Genomic DNA, 19,726 nt, shown 5'->3' on the forward strand with positions numbered 1-19,726 from the left:
ATCAGTTCTCGACCTCCTCAAACCACCGTTGCACCCACGGTGCCGGCGGCTGCCGCCCCTGTCGCAGCCATCATCCCTCCTCCTCCCGACATCCAGCCTGTCATTGACAAACTAGCTGAGTATGTGGCCAGAAACGGGGTGAAATTCGAGAGCAGTGTGCGTGCCAAGAATGACCCGCGGTAAGCAGTTATGCTCCTGCTCGTTACAGCCATCCTTTAGATACGAAGGTCTCACCGCTCCTATTAGATTACTGTAATATGTAATAACTATAACCCTCTCTCTGTGTGTATGCGTCTTTTACACCCTAAAGGTTTGACTTCCTGCAGTCCTGGCACCAGTACAACTCCTATTATGAGTTCAAAAAGCACTACTTCATGCAGAAAGAAGGCCTGAGCATGCAGGAGGTAGTTTATGCTTTTACTTTTACTTTCTCCTTTGTTTCCTCTCTCGCACACTGGTTTTTGTTGCTTTTAAATTCACTACTAATTACAATTAAGTGTATTTATGGAGCAAATGCTGTTATCTAAGGTGACTTAAGGGAATAGTTCACCCAAAAACGAATTTTGCTGAAATGTACTCATAATCAGGTCATACAAGATGTATGAGTTTGTTTCTTTATCTGAACAGATTTGGAGAAATTTAGCATTACATCACTTGATCACCAATGCAGTGAATGAGTGCCGTCAGAATGAGAGACCAGACAGCTGATAAAAACATCACAAGAAATCCACACGACTGCAGTCCATCAACTAATTTCTTGTGAAGTGAAAAGCTGCATGTTTGTTAAAAAAAATAAAAAATTAACAAAGGTGTTTCTAACTTCAAACTACTGATTCAGGCTAAAATGCAAGTCTTCTATCCATAATATTGCTTTCTGAAGTGAAAAAGCTGTCTCTGAATCAGGAGAGAAATATGCACAGATGAAACACTGTTTACAGGTAAACATAGTCCAAAACGTGTTGGTGGATTTTGATATGAACACATATCACATACTGGAGGAAGCGTTATTATGAATTATGCCGTCAGATTTTGGCCATAAGCTGTGGTTTAAATTTAAAATGCCACAGTGATGGAGTTGCTTCCTACAAACACACAGCTTTTCACTTTAAAAGTTGTTAATCGATGAACTGGACTACTTGTGAACTTGTGGATTACTTATGAATTATTGTGATATGTTTACCAGCTGTTTGAACTCTCAATCTGACGGCACCCATTCAGTGCAGAGGATCCAATGGTAAGCAAGTGATGTAATGCTAAAATTTGTCCAGATCTGTTCAGATAAAAAAATGCTCATCTACATTTTGGATGGCCTGAAGGTGAGTAAAATTTCAGCTAAATTACATTTTTAGACAAACTATTCTTTTAAAGTACAATTGTTACAGGAACAGCTCCTTGTCCTGTGTGAATGGCTTCTCAGTGTAGGACCTTGTCTTTTTGATACTCACAAACAGTTTTGCATGTTTATGGGATGCTAATAAAACAATATGGCATATCTAGCCTCTCATTAACTACTCATTTGGTTTGAGAAATTGATGTTTACCGACTTAAATAATCATGTTTCATAACCTTCAAGGTTTTTAATACTTGCTGGCTCTTCTCCAAGGCCACTTCTGCGGATTCTACATTACTGATTCACCCCCGTATATTTTTGTTCATTAATTTCTCACATTTTCAGTGAGAGAGCCTTGATTTGACATTGCTGCATGACTTGCATCAGTAGAAATATTCAAAATCATCCATATTCAAAATTCAGTATGCGGATTTTGAGAGAAATGTGTTTTACCAACCGCTCAAGATGGTAGCTTCTGTGACTGATGGTTTCTTGTGTACCGGTAGGATAAAACAATTGTAATACAGACGCAAAGCCCAAAATATCATTTTTCCAAGTAAAAAACCTATCTTAATGTAGACAAATTATAAGTCAGTGCAGTAGGCAGATTAGTGCCTTATGGTCCTCTTTAGTAATGTAGAAACAGTGCAATACAATACAGGAATGCCATTCAGTGTAATAGTAATTCAATAAGGCAATTCAGGACAGTGTAAAGAGTGTAATATAAGGGCAATTAGTAAAGAGTAGAGGTTTTGTGCAGTCGATACAGAAGTAGTTTATGCTGATCCTTGCTTTAGTTTAACACTGATGTACTATAGAGAGAGATTTGGCAGCTGTTTTCAGCAGATGTAAAATAGGATGCTTCTCATCAGTTAAGAAAATGTTTGCTGAATCAGTTTAATTGAATTTTGAAGAATTTTATTAGTCAACCTTTTATGTTTAGTATGATATTAATTCTAATAAAATTAGTATTAAATTAAGCTTATGTTTAAAAAAATACATTTCTTTCAATTATTAACATTGAATCAATCATTGATTAATCTTTAAAGCAAAAGTGATATCGGTGATAGGGATATTAAAGTAATTATTTAAATATTAAAATAGTCTCTCCTCTACCTGACTCAAACTCTGTAGCGCCACCGTCCAAATTTTCACTCATGTTTATGCTACTAACTTTTGATCCGTAAGACACAAAATGAAAATTCACAAAAATGTGAATTTTTTCCTCTGAATCCTTGGCTCAAGCCGAGTCGAAGGAAGTCCAAAATTCAAAAATCATAAGGTTTAGTTTTTTCCCTATTTTCAATTGTTCGTAAAACCTACTTTTTCGAACTCGTCCTAGACGGCTGTAACTCTCCGCGCGCCGACTCGTTCACTTTCAGATTTTCCTGATTCACAGAGAAACCTTAAATACTCAGATACATATAAAACTATAATCAATAGAATTGAAAAAGCTTGAAGTGTCTACTTTTAAATAAACTAATTCAAATCAAAACGAATATTCCTGATTATTTAATTCGTATGAAAGCAAGGTTCAGTCTTTCCCGTATCTGAAAGCTTGAAGTTTCTACTTTTAAATGAACTAATTCAAATCGAAAATTAATATTCCTGCAGCATTTTTGTTATAAGAAGGTTACATTTTTTTATAAAAAAAAGTTTACAGTTGTTTTAAAGCTAAAAGGCTAAACTATTTTATGTTTGACTCAAATTGAAGAAATAAATGCGGGAAAATTCCAACAGTGCTCCCGGAAGTAAACAAAGACAGGAGTAAAATGCAGCAGACAGCACACTGCTATTACATTATTATTATTACAAATTTCTATGAGGCTCCGCACCTCCTCACAACCCCAAGTTTGTCCGCGACCGGCCATGCTAAACTGCAAACTGTCAACAAACACTTCCTCATCCCACAATGCACAGTGCAGCTGACTACGGCAGCTGGTTTAGTCCATAAATGCGCAGTTCTTTTTGCAGTTGGGTCTGTTTGAGGTCGGATCGCGTTCTCACCACAAACGAACCGCTCCAGGGTTTGTTTGAAAGCGTGCCGAAACCACCTCTTCAAGGAGGTCTCGGTACGCTTGTTTGGTCCGCTTTTGGTGCACACCCGAGTGCGATTGCCGCATTCTCACCTGCCCAAACAAACCACACCAAGAGGGAAAACGACCTCTAGTGCGATTCAACCGAACTAAGTGAGGCAGGTGTGAAAGCACCCTTAGTCTCTCCTATCCCTTTTTCATGTTCAACCTGCTAAATTTTACACTCAGCCAGTGGTATTAGTTTGGGGCAGGATTGTTTTTTGACTAGTAGAAAATTGTTTACCAGATTATTTTTGGAAACCCATTTGGTAAAGCCAATAGCACACTTCAGCTTTAACATCACTGTGTGTACTCAGGCTAATCCAAGTTTATTAGCGACTGGTCTCAGACTGTGAACAGCAAATTATGCCAATCTTGACCGCTGACTGCCAGAAAATGACATCTTGATATATTTACCGGTCAATTAGTCATGTTGACTTGAAAAAGATGTCAAGAAGAACAGGAATAATTAGGGCTGTTAATTCCCATCTTGATTTTTTTTTTTTTTTGTGCTTTTTTTCTTAACTTTATTTGTCGTTGTGTATTCTGCCTCTAATGGTGTGTGTGTGACGCTGTAAATCCATTATGCTAAAACTACTTGTTTTCTCTGTCATTACTGCTTATTAACTCACTGGTCATCCTTAATGGATTGAGAAGCAAGATCGACTAACTGTGCAGCTGTGCGTCATTGAATATAAGGAACGTTCCAGTGAATTAAATTAGAATAAGGGTTTTTATGGATACATCTGCCTGTAAGTGCTCAGAGTGGCCTTTCTGTATTTCTCCCACGCATGGCACTAGCTAATTCAAATTTTGTAAGCAAGTGATAGACTGAAATTATGTTTATAGTAGAAAGGAGGTGGGATTCATCATAATATCTGTATGGTAGAACACATACATGCTTTAAGCGATCGTTGACCTGTGATCTCTGTAAATCAATCTTATGCTAATGAACCCATTCTCAGCTTTAAATTGATATTGCATGCGTGCAGTTCAACGTTGAAGTGATTTAAATTCAGAGTTGCCATAATCTGACTGTTTTCAGGTGTTGTAATGTGGCTTTATATTTAAGGAGCACATTTAGCCTGTAAATCAAACTGTAGAGCATGGCGCTAGTAACACTGAGGCCATGGATTGGATTCCCAGGGAATGCATGAACTAATAAAATGTAGACCTTGAATGTAATCCAAGCCGCTTTAGATAAAAGCATCTGCCAAATGCATAAATGTAAAGACCATAACAGTAATATGTGCTTCTGAATATTAATTATGCTTGCCAAGGGGAATTACCTGACTGGCTATTAGGAAGACATTAAGTATGTGCTAATCAACTGGTGAATTAAAAAATCCTATTATTGTAAAGGTGTCTTTGTGAATATTTATTAAATTACTTGACTGGACACTCATGGAAGGTTGCCAAGCAACTTCTGCATAATCTAATTAATATTCACTGTACCTTAAATTCACTGGGTGCACATACATAACAAGGTTAAATATTCAGAAACGGTTAGATGAAGAATGACATAATGAAATATGCATATATTAGATAGAAAGTAACAAAAAGCAGCCAATCAGTGTGAAGTGTAATTTGTATAGATTAACGAGTTTTTATTATGGTATTATAAGATTTGGTAGCAGATGTCACTTGCGCAAGTTTACATACATTGAGTTGAGTCTGTAGCTACTGTTTTTCCAGTGTGTGATTATGATCAACAGTTTGTTTGAAGATCCTCCTTTCCTTAATGAGACCGCCTGCTGCGAGCTTTGGCTGTGTGCCTCTGTCGGTGTGTGTTTAGGTCAGAAATGTGAGGATCAGGCTCTGATGTGCGGTTTTGTGTGCGCTGCACTGCTTTCATCCAGGGCTAAGAAGAGACTTTGGGAGCTCAGATGATATCGATTCCTTTTGCGGATGCCATTGTGTAGTCATCCCTGCAAAGTCTGGCTCTTTTTGATACCTCAGTGTGTTTTTGAGGGTAGAGTTCCTGCTTTGGTCAGTTAACATACCTTTAATGTTCTTGGATATCAGTTGAACGTGTTAATTTAGTGTGATTAATTATTAAAAAAGTAACATGTTTAAAACAACTCTAAGCAATTATTTATACTTAAATGTATTTTTCACAATTCAAGATTTAATTTGATTAATTAATCAGGCATATGCAATTAATTATATTTTAAACATTTGGGCATTGACAGCCCTAAATGTTGGGTATTTATTTTGCAGCATGGGTTGTTTTACATGTAGTTGCAGACAGAAAAATATGAAATAAGAATATGCCCAATTGTATGCCATAAAAGAAAATTTTTTTCTTGGTGTGAAGAACATCTTAAAAATCTAAAGAACTTTTTGTGCAGTGGAAAGGTTCCATGGATGTTTTTTTTGTTTTTTTTGGAACCGTAGATGCCAATAAAGAACCTATTTTTAAGACTGTACTATCATCACTGTGTGAGAAGAGATGTTAGATCTTCTGCCTACATCTGTCTAAATATGGAGCTTGGAACTAATAAGGAATGAAAGGAAATAAGAGCTTAGAAAATTGAGGAAAAAATGGAAGGAAAGTGTTTTAGTGGGAAAATTAGACGAAATGTTCCATTGCAATCAACGCAACAATGCAGTGCTCACAGCAGGATCTTATGTTATTTGCTTGCCCTGCCAGTAAATATTGTCTCCAGAGACAGAGCTGGGCTACGGCTTTAGCTAATTTCCCTGCTTGTTCAGAACTTTTTGCATTATAAGCTGTGAAATGTTTTGTTGTTTATTCATTTTGAATGTCTTCCACTCTTATTTGTACTTCCAACTGGGTGGCAATCATTTCAGCTGCCGGATATGCTGAATGCTTCCCAACCTCTTAAAGCTTTGGCTTTGCTTTGGGTGCACAAAATTCGACATGCATTCCCCAAATTAACTGGGTAGAGAGTTCTGGAGATCCCTTGAACTCGTTTTTGGACTGCTGCTAAGCATTGTCTGAAAGAGTGATCAAGTTATATACAGTGGTCCTAAGAAGTATTTGGATTCTCTTGGAAGCTTAAAGGAGTAGTTCACCCAAAAATGAAAGTTTTGCCATCATTTACTCATGACTTTGTTTCTTTCATGGAGCACAAAGGAAGGTATTTATTTATTTTTTTAAATGTCTTTTGCAGTCAAAGTAATCAAGGTTCAATATTATTTGAACCCCAGCTTTCTTCCCAATCTGTTTGTAACAGCTTTATGGTGAGTAAATTTCATTTTTAGGTTTAACTGACCCTTTAAATCACTCTTAAAATATCTGAATATCATTACATAAGACCAAGCAAAGCATCAAATCAAGAGGCAAATGCAAACAAATAATGCTGAGAGTATTACACTTTTCTTTAAAGTTTTTTTTTTTTTCCTTGAATTAAAAAAGAATCTTAATTCTTTTTTCTTTTCTCCCCATTTTATACGTATGTGGCTTAAGGCTGTAGTTTCTTTTATGCAAAATACTGCTCCATGGCCAGTAAATTTTCTCAGTTCAAGGCTGGCATCGCAAAAAAACATTTTAAATTATGCTTTTCCTGCATGAGCATTTTGTTTAATATCATCTTAAATTGCGCGTTTTATTACATCATTAGAGTGAGTAAGCGAACTGATAGAAAAACTGAACCATGTCTAAGCACTGTCAGATGAAGCGAGTTTGCAGTGCATCTGCGTTCATGCACACTTCAGTGCTTTTTCATTTAAGTCATTTTGGAGGATTTTTATTTGCGCGGTCAGGATAGAAATCCGAAGGTTCAGAGGAAGGACAGAGGAAGCCCCAAGCCTGTGCAAATCAATTTATTCTTGTAACTTGTGTGTATACCTCAAGGACACCATTCCTCAACCTAGTTCTTTGAGCATCATACTACGCGATGGAGGTTTATGTGGTTAGTCATATTTCACTAGCACCCACTGCCTCATTAAAACCAGTTTCCCACCAAGTGCCTGAAAGCCCTTTTTCTGCTTATGGATGAATAAAAGTTGTATCAAATTAATAATAAGGGCAGAATATCCCAAACGCACTCGCAGAAGAACCACAATATAATATCTCAACATGAATGTTTTTTGGGGTTTTTTGCATTGCATTGCATGATGTTCCTTTGTTCCTCCTCACTTTTTCAGGATCCACTGAGAATGCTTGGCTTGATTCGCAAAGTTTAGCATCCCTGTAAATTCGTCGGTCTCAGCCAGCATTTAAACTTGATGTTCTGGGATCTTCTTCAAAGGGAGTGATATTTGGTTCAGATTTCTCCATCTCAGCAATGTCTGACTGCTTTAAGTCAGCTATATTTAACCACATTTCAAGTGTTTTCCCCCCTTAGTATAATTTTTTTTTTTTTTTTTTGGAAATATGTGAGGGAACTTGTGCTGTAAAAAGCTTTTACAAGGCAGAATTGTGTCAGGAGACTCTCAGGGACTGCTGTGGCTTGACTTTTAGAGGAAAATGTATTGTATTGTTCTAGATGGTTCAAGAGCTTTGAATAATTTTTAAGGTCAGGTGAGGAGTTTGACTTTAAAGCTGGCAGGTTCTTAAAGTCACAATTCTTGTAATTGCAACCCAGTCTCGTATTAAAAACCGTCTGCTTTAGCCATCATCACAGTTCTTGAACTGTTCTCTGAAGAACTTGTACTTATGTTTAATAAGGTCTTTTTAAACATGATAATGGTTGTTCCGGAGCCCATTGCCCTGTATTATTTCTCCTTATCAGACTTTTCTCAGACAAGGTTTTTATATCAGTTCCATTAAAACAAGTCTAGTATGGCACATGATGTTTTTATCAAAGAAAAACAGGGTCTGGTGAGTATGTCAGATTATAGCATAATATTGTTGCTTCTGTGCTCTCATTAATGTTCTAATTATTTGATATTTCAATCTTTTGACTGTAAAACTGCTAAAGATCCTCCAAGTTATCGACTAAGTTTTGTTCTTGTTTGGCATTCTAGAAACCTGAATGGGGAGTATATTTTTGCTTGATTTGGTGAGGTCCTTGTTAATATTTTCTTGTGTAATAATGTAGGCTTTTTGGATGGTCCCTCAACTTCATAAATCATCAGTATTGTTTTTGTGCTGCAGCTTTTCAGCTTCTCCATAAGACATAAATGCTGCACCGCTGACGTTTCCAGCTCTGAGGTTTTGGCACGCACTCATGTTTAAATGAAATAGTCGGCCTTTTAGCTGCTTAGAATGAAAAGTGGAAACATTTCTCTGCCGTTCCAGACCTCTGTGTAACTGAGCTTTACATTTGATGTTTTTTTTTTTTTCTCCCCGCTTTCTTTTTATTGCACGTAATGGAAAGGAGCGGGTTGATATTTCATTTGTCGTACGTGTCTATACCACCAACAACTATATATATTCCCATTATAACATGTTATTAAAAATTTGATCAAGAACGAGCCTCCATTCTCCACCCTTGAGCAATTATTTTTATACAATAGAAGGATTTTTATAACTGCACAGAGCTTTCTTCTTGAATGCAATAGAGCATATTCTCTGCTTGGCTACATGGATCTCTAGAATACTTGATTCTTATAGGCTGATCGCAGTATCCTGCTGATATTTTTGTATAATGTCTACTGAACTAGATATGTGAATGTTGTCCCTGGCAGCCAATTTCCTAGATAGCTAGTTTCATCTCTCTCTCGTAGCACAGTGCATTCTTTTAATGTTAAAATAATTTCAACTTGGATCAATATTTCATGTCCTTTTTATTTATTTATTGATAAGCAGCCATCTAAGCAACATGATAATGAACTGTTGTTTGGTCATTATCGCAAAGTAAACCCCTTCAAGGTCTTACAAAGCCGCTCCACTTTGCATTGGGATCCAAATCAGCCTTTTGATGTTTAATTTGCAATAATGAATGGTGTTATCCCTTACATGTAATCTTTGATATTTTCTAATAAATGTGACGTTATTTTTTTTTATTAAATAATTAAAAAAATCCTCTCTGCTCTTTTTTTTTTCTCGAGTTTTTGCCTCTGCCAATATTTCGTTTTTAGAAGTGTTTATTTTTACCCTCTGGCATGGTTTCTGCATTCCCTTTCATATCCAACAGACTGCTTTTAAACATGAAAAGTGAAAGACAGGAATTATCTTTGTTGTGGTTTTTGAGGACGGTAGGAAGTGAAAGACATGTCCTCTGTACATATAATGTTTTCCAAATATTCCTCTGAAAATTATTATTAATTAAATTATTATTTTTATTTATTTATTTATTTTTTGAATTACACGTTTTGTTTAATCAAAAGAATTCTGAATATTTTTCGATGATTAGTGGTGTTACCTTGAGGCGGTTAAAAAAAATAGAGGGCTGCAATAATATCATCATGTTTTACTTTGGCAGATGGATGAGCGCTACACGTCAGTGACTTTGAGAAATGCCTTCGAGCACCAGTATCTCAGCTACGACAGTGGCGCTTAAAGGCTGTCTGCACATTTCTAGCAGTGTCCCACTTTACAGCACCTCTCTAGGGCACTTTTACCTCAGCTAAACCATTTTTGATCATGTGTCCCTCTCTCTTTTTTATGTACATCCAAGGCTGCAGCTTCCCTTTGGTTTCTGGTGACTTACAATTCTTGAAAAAAGAGAAAGAAACCCACAGGGTCTTGAATATAGACTACAGGTTGTATGTGGAGGAGGAGACTGACCACTTGTAGAAAAATGTATCATAAATTGCTGTGCTCAGTATAGTGGGTGTAGAAAAGGATGTGATTGTTTTGTAGGAAAGAGAGCATTTTTTAATTTCAAGCAGTCAATTAGCTTATTGGTAAAGGCTTATTCTGGTCTAGTGGATTATCTGGACTAGCCTCAAGAGTACAATATATTTGAATGATTTGAGGTAAAGAGTTGAATTTTAATACCATAGATGTAAGATGTTTTGGTTATTCGACCAAATATCGTGTTTTTGTACACTGACATTCAAAAGTTTGGAATCAAGGTATTTAAAGTTTTTGAATAAAATCTCTTATCCAAGGCTGCATTTATTTTAATAAATAAATAAATTGTAAGGAAAACATAATAATGTGAATTTATTTCGAAATATAATTTTTCCTGTGATGCCAAAGCTGAATTTCCAGCCGACATTACTGCAGTCTTCAGTGTCAAGTGATTCTTCTTTCATTTTTGTTTGTGTCTCTCCTCATACTCTCTTGCAACATGTTTGCTTCTCATCTTGTCCTGTCTCACGTCTCACATAGTTCACTTAAGGACCAACTGAGGTGCCAGGTTATCTGCTTTCTGTCAAGTCCCAAGACTCCCTTATTCTCTCGTACCTACTTTAAAAGCACAGTCTGTAATTATTGCACCTGGCAGGCCATTTAGCAGTGGTGCAAGAACAAACAGCAGCTCTTCCTGTTCACTTCTGTGGTGATTAAGCAGACATATTTGCAAACCCCAACCTCTGTTTTAAGCCTATGTGCTGAGTCTTTGTCTTTGAGCGTCTGCTTCATCAATTATAGATTGTATCTGTAATTAGAATCTCTCTGTCAATCCTAGCATTTTGCACTCCATAACCTCCTTTATTACGTCTGTTCTAATTGTAAAGAAAATTATCGAGTGTGTTCAATCAAAGCCTTGATGATTACAGTCTTACAGTAAGAATGCCTCAGTGTTTCTGTGGCTATTTTTGAAATAATTATTTAGTTTCATCCCTCAGTTTGTAAAAATTACAGATGGGTCACAATGGATGACATCCATTTTATTTTTTTTTTTACTTCTAAATGCACCAGTTTTCTTAAGTCACAGTATACATTTAAAAAGAATGATTATTTCTAATTTTTTTTTTCCATCAAAAAATACGTCCTTAGTAGCAGAGGGAGCTCCCGAACAAAAACCATTATTATATTTTTTTGACATACACGGAGCATAAATAAACACTAAATACTAAATAAACAACGCTAATGTTACATGATTGTGATAGAGAATGAGAAGCTGACGTCTGATTTCTTCAAGCGGTCGTAACTTATTTACCATGTTTACTACGGTAACGTTAATGGCCAGTGTGCATGGTCTTGCATCGCTTATAAATATTTCTGCCTTGTATGGTGATCATAATCCACATTGAATCTTAAACAGAAGTTATTTCAAACGCTCGCTGCTGTCTGAAAGTGAGTTTTGAGGTAAAATTATTTTAAAAGTCTTTAATGCTGGTGTTATATCTGTTAACTGAAATGATCCGCGGCGCTGATGTTCTCCAGATGCGGAGAAACTCCGCCTTTGTTCATAACCACTCCTCTAGCCCCAGCTGGCCCGCTTCAGCCCAAAGTTTTCGTCGGGCCAAAAAACCATGGTCGTTGTCCCCGAGGAAGCACCGATGAGGCATGATCAAGCCCTGGAAATGACAGTGGAAAGCGCGACTGGCCCTGGCACGCACTAGCACGCCCGCTTTTGGCCCGACTGGAAACACGGCTATTGTAAATGCCTTGCCCTGTAGACTTCCACTGCAAATGCCTTGCCCTGTGGACTTTCATTCTAAATGTATTGCCTCTAGACTTCCATTTTGAATGCTTTGTCACATTGGCTTCCATTGTAAATGCCTTGGCCAGTAGACGTCCATTGTAAATGCCTTGCCTCATAGATGTCCGTTGTGAATGCTTTGCCCCATTGAAATCCACTGTAAATGCCTTGCCTCATAGACTTCAGCTGTAATTGCATGCCTGTAGACGTTTTTTCATATGCAAGCGATGTGTAGTATATTTTTTTTTTCGTTTTCCATCCCTCTCTTTTCCCTCAGTCTCCTCAGTCCTCCTGTTCATTGTTGTCCTTACCGTATCTCCATGTATTTTATCTAACTTTATAGTCCAGTTAGCTCTGTGCTTGCAGCTTGAAAACAATTGTTCTTGATTTGTGCCTGTCTCTTTACTTGGTCTGCAGTACTTCATCTTGCCTTTGAATAGGTGAAAGAGCCAAAGAGTGCTTCAGTCACCCTGCTTTCTTTGTTTGCCGCCTTTCGTTGTATTCTCCTCTGGGGAAATGAACCACATTTGCACCTCTCCTCCCTCACCCTTCCTTCCCTTGTTATTCCAATTTGTTTTGTCGCTTTTTTATCCATTGTTGGAGTGCCCTGCATTTCTGTGAGCAGGAAGGGAACGCTGTGACAGGGCGGCAGTAGATTCGCAAGATTACCCAACCGTATTCGGGCCAATGCGTTGATGGCTTGATTAGTGGAGATGATCAAACTGTACACAAGGCCTCCAACACTTCATTTAAACTGAATAATTAAGAGAACAGGGGCAGCATCACTAAATAAGTCACCAGTTTCTTTAAAGCAGTATTTTTGTTTTGTTGTGGAATGCACTTTTGTTTTACTTCTGATTTTCTGGAATAAGAAACCTACTTTTGTTGTCACTTTCTGTGCTTTCTGCCACCTGAACTTTTAGAGAATCCTTACATGTTGTTACAAAAGTGGTTTTGCCACTGCTCAGAAGAAAGTCTGTTTTGTGAACATTGTACTTTCAGCATAAGATACGCTAGAGTTTTCCGTCTGTTTGACATCATCAAAGTTCAGTTCGGTTTGAGTTAGGATGTGAGGAACCTCACTGAGGAAGAGTCTGGGATTCGATTTGGAGAATATTCTGGTTTCATTTGCCCAAGTGAACTGATACTGATGATGTACTGATGACGACCGCACTTGCGGGGCATCAGTCCCACGGCACCAAATCCTTTCCTTTTGCTGTTTGTCTCTGCAGAAAAAGCCTTAGGTGAACAGCTAACGTTCTTCGCATCTTTGATGTAAGACAGATGCAATAAGCATGTAATACGGATCACAACCATTTGCTTTTGTAAATTTACATTTCTTACAACATGACAGGTTTTAACACATAATTGTATAATGTTTGGTATGACTTTTCAGCTTAGGATGTGGACTGAAATGTTATGATACAGTCAGTTGAAATATTGAAGCATCTTCAAATAAGATGAGGTACAACAATCCTGTTGATCGAACATTTATCAACATTGTTTTCTTGCAGTTGAGGGTGTTTTGAATGGCAGCATGTAACCTATTGTGACAGAAAGGTTTTAAACTATTTTTTGGTGTGGCTTTATCTTTTGTTGTTTTTATCTGAACTTGTGTAATAAATAATTAACATGTTATGCCCAATTTTTTATGCCTTTCTTTTATTGCAGTAATAAGAAAATAAACTACACTTAAAGACTCCTAGACTATTTAGTTTGTTTCCCCTTGTTAACCTTTCCTGTTGTTAACGACTTTATTTTAAGATTAAAAAACACGTGCCATCCTTTAGCTGCTTTTTGTTCAGACTTTTGCTTTAGCATTGCACATGTAGGTTTCAGTACTGCACCAAATGGACAAAAACATGAGTTTAAAAAAAACAACAACACTATTTTTGATGCCTTCCCTTCACATTTGTTACCTAGCTACAGAGCTAAACAGCTGTTGCTATTCATGGTTGAACTGTGTTAATGACGCAACTTTGCTACTGTTCAGAACCAATTAATGCAATCTTTGGCGTCAAGGGAATAGGGCTGAAATGTGAACTCAGAAATGTGAAAATATTCTGAAATGGACATTGTGTGAACTGAGCAATTTTGTTAGTGAGTAGTCTGATTGAACAAGATCACTAAAGAGTGTATTTGATAATGGGCAGATCATTATTTTCTTAGAGATGATGGCAGAATCATAATTCCCATGGCATAACATCTCTTCGTATGCCTTCATGAGTGACACCTACCATCATACTCTAAAATTACAGCATGCTAACTCTCCCATAGTCACATTGCTCATCCGTGTTTTGCTTTTATAGAGCTACTTTCACATGCCATGGTCCATCAGCATGCATTTCTTCTGCTGACTTTACCCATAAACCGGATTATGGGATTACCACCTTTATATGAGAGGATGAAGACATTCTGTATGGCACCATCTCTACAGGGGAGAATGTCTTTAAGGAAACCCAAGGCTGAAGAAGTAATGTTGCTCACAGGGGGAGACTTTAGAACAACCCTTGATTTGTTATTAATGTTCATTTGATATTAATTCAGTGATGTATGTGGACAGCTAATGAAGGATTCTCTGAGAACCAAAGCTCACTGAAGTTTAAAACAGAGCAAACAGGCGGAAACAAATGGACCGCTCAGGAGAGAGCTTGGAATTCACAGCAGTTTTCTTCTTTATGTAGGAGTAGTGATGGGAATCGTAAGGTTCTGCTTCTGATTTTAAATATATATATTTAAATTGGAATGGAATAACCTGTTTTTTTTTTTTTTTACTTTTTTTTACTTTTGTTATTTAAAAAAAAAAAAAAATGAATCTGAATAAAGCTCATCAAATCTGAATGAAAACCAGTTCTTAATTCTCAACACTAGGTTGGAGGACAGGCTACACTGAAACATTCACTCTCCCCACAGTGACTCTCTTCCCTTTTTTTTTTTTATCAAGTTTCTGGTCACAGATCCAATCTCCCGCTTTAAATCCTTCATCTTGTCTTTCATCTTTGGGCGAGAGATTTCTAACTGGGTTTAATGTCCTCCTGACCCTTCATCTTACCCAGGGCTACAGTGAGGATCTACAGACACTTCTTTAATAGAGCTGTAAAATATTGAAAACGTCCATTAGGAACACTAAACTCTCAGAATCTCTCTCTTTCGTCCTCTCACTCTGTCATTTGTTTCTTGTTACATAAAAACCCGGCTGTGAGATTATGGATTATCACAGCGTGTGTGATTCTCTTTATTATTAGTGGCTATGACCATTAGCGTACAGCGGTGTAGAATATTCATTTGTACACTTCCGCTGACTCAAACAAAAGAATAAAAAACACACAGATTTGGGTCAGTATAAGCAAAACAACATCTCATTAGTGTGGAAACACTGTAGCTCATTAATAAGTTTTTCACCACCCCACAGTATGGAGTCCAGTCGTCCACATTTATTGAGGTGGAGTCAGAAATTTTTGAGCATGCAATCTGCAGGCAGATGGTTGATAAATGAGCATCAGTCCTGCATTGCTCTCACGCTGCATGACCGTGAAGGATCTTGTTGTGATTTTCTCTGCTGCAGAACGTTCCTGAGATTATACTCGTCCATCAGTGTAGCTCCCTGAGTGATACTCAAACCCTGCATCTCATCCTAATAAAGCTCAGACCAAAGTGCATGTAGCAAGTCGGAAATGCTCTTTTTGTTTTTCTTAGTTTAAAGTAATTTCTGTTGCATGAAACATAATTGCAAAAATAATCATTGTTTCCAAACAAAGCTTACAATGTTTCTACACATTAATCAGAGTGAAACGTATATATATTTTTTTCTTTCCTGTAGTATAGATTTTAGGAAGGAAGGGAAAATGGAATGAAGGAAGGAATTTTAAATGGATTGAAGGAAGGAATGGAAAAGCGGAACAAAGGAAGGAAGGAATGGAAAATGGAAGGATAGAAAGAAGGAAGGAATGTAAAGTTGAAGAAAGGAAGGTAAAATTAAAGAAAGGAAGGAATGTAAAATGGAAAGAAAGAACTAAGTTGGAAGGAAGGAAGGAAGGAAGAAGGAAGGAATGGAAAATGGAAGGAAGGAAGGAGGAACCGTAGGGGATGACAACAGGAAGGAAAAAATAAAAAGTTAGGGATAAAATCAGGAGGGAAGAAAGGAAAAAAAGCAGGAAGAAAGTAAGGCGAAGAAACTAGAAATGAAGAGTAAACAAGCAGGAAGAAAGTAAATAGGAAAGAAAGCAGTATAGAAAGAGAGGGAAGGAAAGAGCACATAGAAAGAACTTTAACATCAAAATATTACACATGTGGCCTTTAAAGGATGAGGTGTTTTTTCTCTCAGGCTCTTCCTGTAGCCTGAACTCCTTCCATTTCCCTCTGTGCCTCCTCTTCTTCACCTGTGAACAGTATAGAGGAATTACTGGCTCAGAATAACCACATTCGGTACAAAGAAAGTCCTTTAAAATACTTACAAGCTCTTGAGAGAGCCTTTGTCTGAAAACTGAGAGCTCAGGATTTTCATCCATAACCTGTCTGTAAAGTAAAGTAACTTTGTGTCTCTCTTCCCTGTCTCTCTCTGTTCCATGTCCTCACAGGATTCGCTGCTTTACAGCAGTGGGGGGGATAACACAGCGAACTGCTCTTCTGACAAGCAGCAGAACGAGGGCAAGCTCATTAAAGGTAAGACAGCTCTGCGCTCCATGATCAAGCCCCCTACAAGCTGACCTCAGAACATCCATGTCAGCCATACTGACATTTCAGAATGTCCTCATGCACCATCCCATGTCTCTCCGTCTGTTAATTGCTGTTGTTGTGCTCAAGCTGCGTCACTTAGCTTTCAAAAATGGCGCGCTGACCCCTGTCTCTCTGCTGATGTAAATACAGATGAGCTGTTTGGGCTTGACTGTAATAATCACATCTTTGACCGTAATGACAGTACTTATGCAGCAGATTTGTGCTAAGTGAGGAAGGTTAACGACAGTAACTAAATAAAAGCGTGTCTTTTATTGTCTACTTCCCAGCCTCCTTTGCGCCCATCTGCTTTGCTATAAAGTCAAAAGAAAACGACCTTCTGCCTCTGGAGAAGAACCGTGTGAGACTGGATGATGACTCGGATGAGGATGGGATTAAGGGGGAGGTGCAAGAGGGAACGGAGTTAGCGATAGGATTGGTCGAAGCAGCCACCAGAGAGCCACCTCAACCTCCATTGGCTGAGGAGAAGAAACCGGTACTGTCCCAGGAAGAGCTCGAGGCCAAACAAGGTACATCAAAATCTTTCACTCGAAATTAAACATTCTGTCAGCATTTACTCACCCGCTTGTTGATCCAAACTCTGTGGAGTTTTGTGCTAAAGTCTGAAGTCATAGTAGCTTTAAATGACAAATTAACCAAGATTTAAATCTGCAGAAGGAAGGAGGGATGAACAAAGGACAGGAAAAAAGGAAGTAAGGTAGGTGCAGTTGGTAGGACGGACATAAGAGAAGAAATTAATTAAGGAAGATGAGAAGAATAGACGGAAGCAGAAATGAAATACGGGAAGAAGGAAGGATAAATAACAGGAAAGAATGTAGGAAAAATGAATGAACAGAGAGGAAAGGAAGGTTGAAGAAAGAATGAAGGAAAGAAAAATGGAAGATATGAAGAATGCAAAGAAACAGAAATGAAGGATGGAAAGATGAAGAAACAAAACAGGAATAGAGGAGGGATGTAGGAAGGAAGAATGGATGAATTACAGAAAGAGGGAAAATAGGTGGAATGGAAATAAAGGGAAAAGAAGGCCAGGAAGGAGGAAATAAGAAAGATTGGAGGGAAGAACTAAGAACAGGAAGAAGAAAAAAGGGAAGGGAAATGGAGACGAAAGATGAGAAGAAGGAAAAGAAAAATTAAGAAACAGAGCAGTAGAAGGTCTGTCAGGAAGTAAGAGGGATGAATGGTTAGAGGGAATATAGAATGAATATGAAGAAAGGAATGGTGGTTGGGAAAAAGAAAGGATGGATCAAGTAACAAAGAACAGGAAGAAGGTATGGAGAAAAAATAGTAAGAGGGACGAGAGGGAAAAGATGAAGGAAGAAGAATGGGATGGGAATAGAAAAGGAAGGAACAGGAAGAAAGAAAGAAGAATAATGGAAGGTATTTGGATGATATTAAGGGCAGGACGTGGGGGAAACGAAGAATGGCAGTAAAAAAGGAAGCATAAAAGGAATAAAGGCTGGAAAGAATAAGTAAAGAAGATTATTTAAATTTGATGGTGCTCTTTTGAATTTTTTTGAGTTTCAAAGTCTCTGCTCACTTTCATTATGTGTAAAAGAGTGGCCTCTCAAAATGAAGAAGTCAAAGGGGGTTGGAAAAACATTAAATCAGTTGTTCATTTTTGAACCATCCCATTAAAACCACTAGACTCTGTTCTGGACCATTGTCCATCTTTTTAAATGCCAAGTGTATCAGCACATTTTAGACTTGAATCCCTGTCTGTAGAGTTCAGAAGTTAAGTTTCGTAAGTGTGTCATAATTGAAATAATTCCTTGTCTGCTGTTTTCAAGGCTGTTCTTTTGTAAATGTTCTGAAAAAAATTGTTCAAACAGAAGAGATGAGTCAGTTTGTGGATTATTACAGAAATAACTCATGCTGATTTCCCTCACTGTAATTGTTGCAGCCCAAATGTAATTTCTCATTGGCCAGAAGCTTAGAAGCCAGACTTGTACTGTAACAAGAAATATTGAGAAACAAACTGAAGTTTATCATGATCGCATTAGGCCAAGAGTTACCGGATTTTGCTGCACTTCTAGTTCTTCTTCATTGTTCTTTTGACCATCAGAGACTTAAAATAGTGAGCTGATCTGATCGCTGTCACATCACAATGACTGGCAGCACATTAAATTACTCCGACGAGGGCCAGGGATCTAATGTAATAGCTCTGTCCATATGGACCAGTAACTGTCCCCTGTAATTAAGCGAGTGTTTCACACAGATAAAAACGAGAAGGACACCTCTCAATCAAAGACACCGACAACGTCTACACTGGAAATGGGATCTGCAGATGTGCGTGAGAGATTGTAAATGTGTTTTTGCCTCAAACACTAAATTTTCGGGTACAACTACACTACCATTCAAACGTTTGGGGTCAGTAAGATTTTTGAAATAAGTCTGCATTTATTTGATCTAAATACACTAAAAATAGCTTTTCTATTTTAATACTTTTTTTAATGTTTACTTTTTATTCCTGTAATGACAAATCTGAATTTTCATCAGCCATTACAATCTAAAATGCAGATTTTCTGCTCAAAAAAACATTTCTTATTATTACCAATATTGAAAAGAGTTGTGCTGCTTACATTTTTTGGAAACTGATACTTTTTTTTCTATGAATTTTTGATGAATGGAAAGTTTATAAAAGAACCATTTTTAATAGGTTTTTATTTGTACAGTCTTTACTGATACTTTTATCAGTTAAAAGGATAATTCACTGCAAAAAAAAAAAAAAAAGTCTCACCCTCAATTTGTTCCGACCCTGTGTGAGTTTCTTTTTGTTAAACAAAAAAGAAGATATTGTGAAGAATGTCTCCATTGACTTCCATAGTAGGAAAAAAAGCATGGAGACCATATGGGGACCAGAAAATTATCACTTTAAAGACACTGATTAAAAATATAATTTATTAAATATGTCGATATTAATAAAAAAAAAAAGATCAATATTAATTTCTTAAGGAAAAAGACATAGCAACCCTAAACTTTTGAATGGTAGTGTATATATGATGTTTTTACTATAATAATTCATTAGTATATTTTGGATAGTTCATCCAAAAATGAAGCTCTGCATCCTTTATTCACTCTCATGGCATTCCAAAATCATATGACTGACTGACTTTCTTATAACAGTAAAGGATATTTAAAAA

At 37.2% G+C, this 19,726-nt stretch overlaps 1 protein-coding gene across 3 annotated transcripts in view; it reads left to right on the plus strand.

The window, feature by feature from the left end:
• LOC306862064 (splicing factor, suppressor of white-apricot homolog) overlaps positions 1-19,726 on the plus strand; it is an 86,306-nt gene that overhangs the window by 25,030 nt on the left and 41,550 nt on the right. For all 3 annotated transcript variants that reach the window (XR_013783520.1, XM_079404664.1, XM_079404665.1), the window contains exons 9-12: positions 6-179; positions 311-404; positions 16,430-16,514; positions 16,856-17,095. Coding sequence is in view for 2 of the 3 variants with exons in the window: in XM_079404664.1 (XP_079260790.1) it covers positions 6-179; positions 311-404; positions 16,430-16,514; positions 16,856-17,095 (593 nt within the window). In the remaining variant the exon portion in view is untranslated. The remainder of the gene's footprint in view (positions 1-5; positions 180-310; positions 405-16,429; positions 16,515-16,855; positions 17,096-19,726) is intronic.

The sequence above is a fragment of the Barbus barbus genome (genome assembly GCF_936440315.1).
Source record: "Barbus barbus genome assembly, chromosome: 43".
Classification (NCBI taxonomy): Eukaryota; Metazoa; Chordata; class Actinopteri; order Cypriniformes; family Cyprinidae; genus Barbus; species Barbus barbus.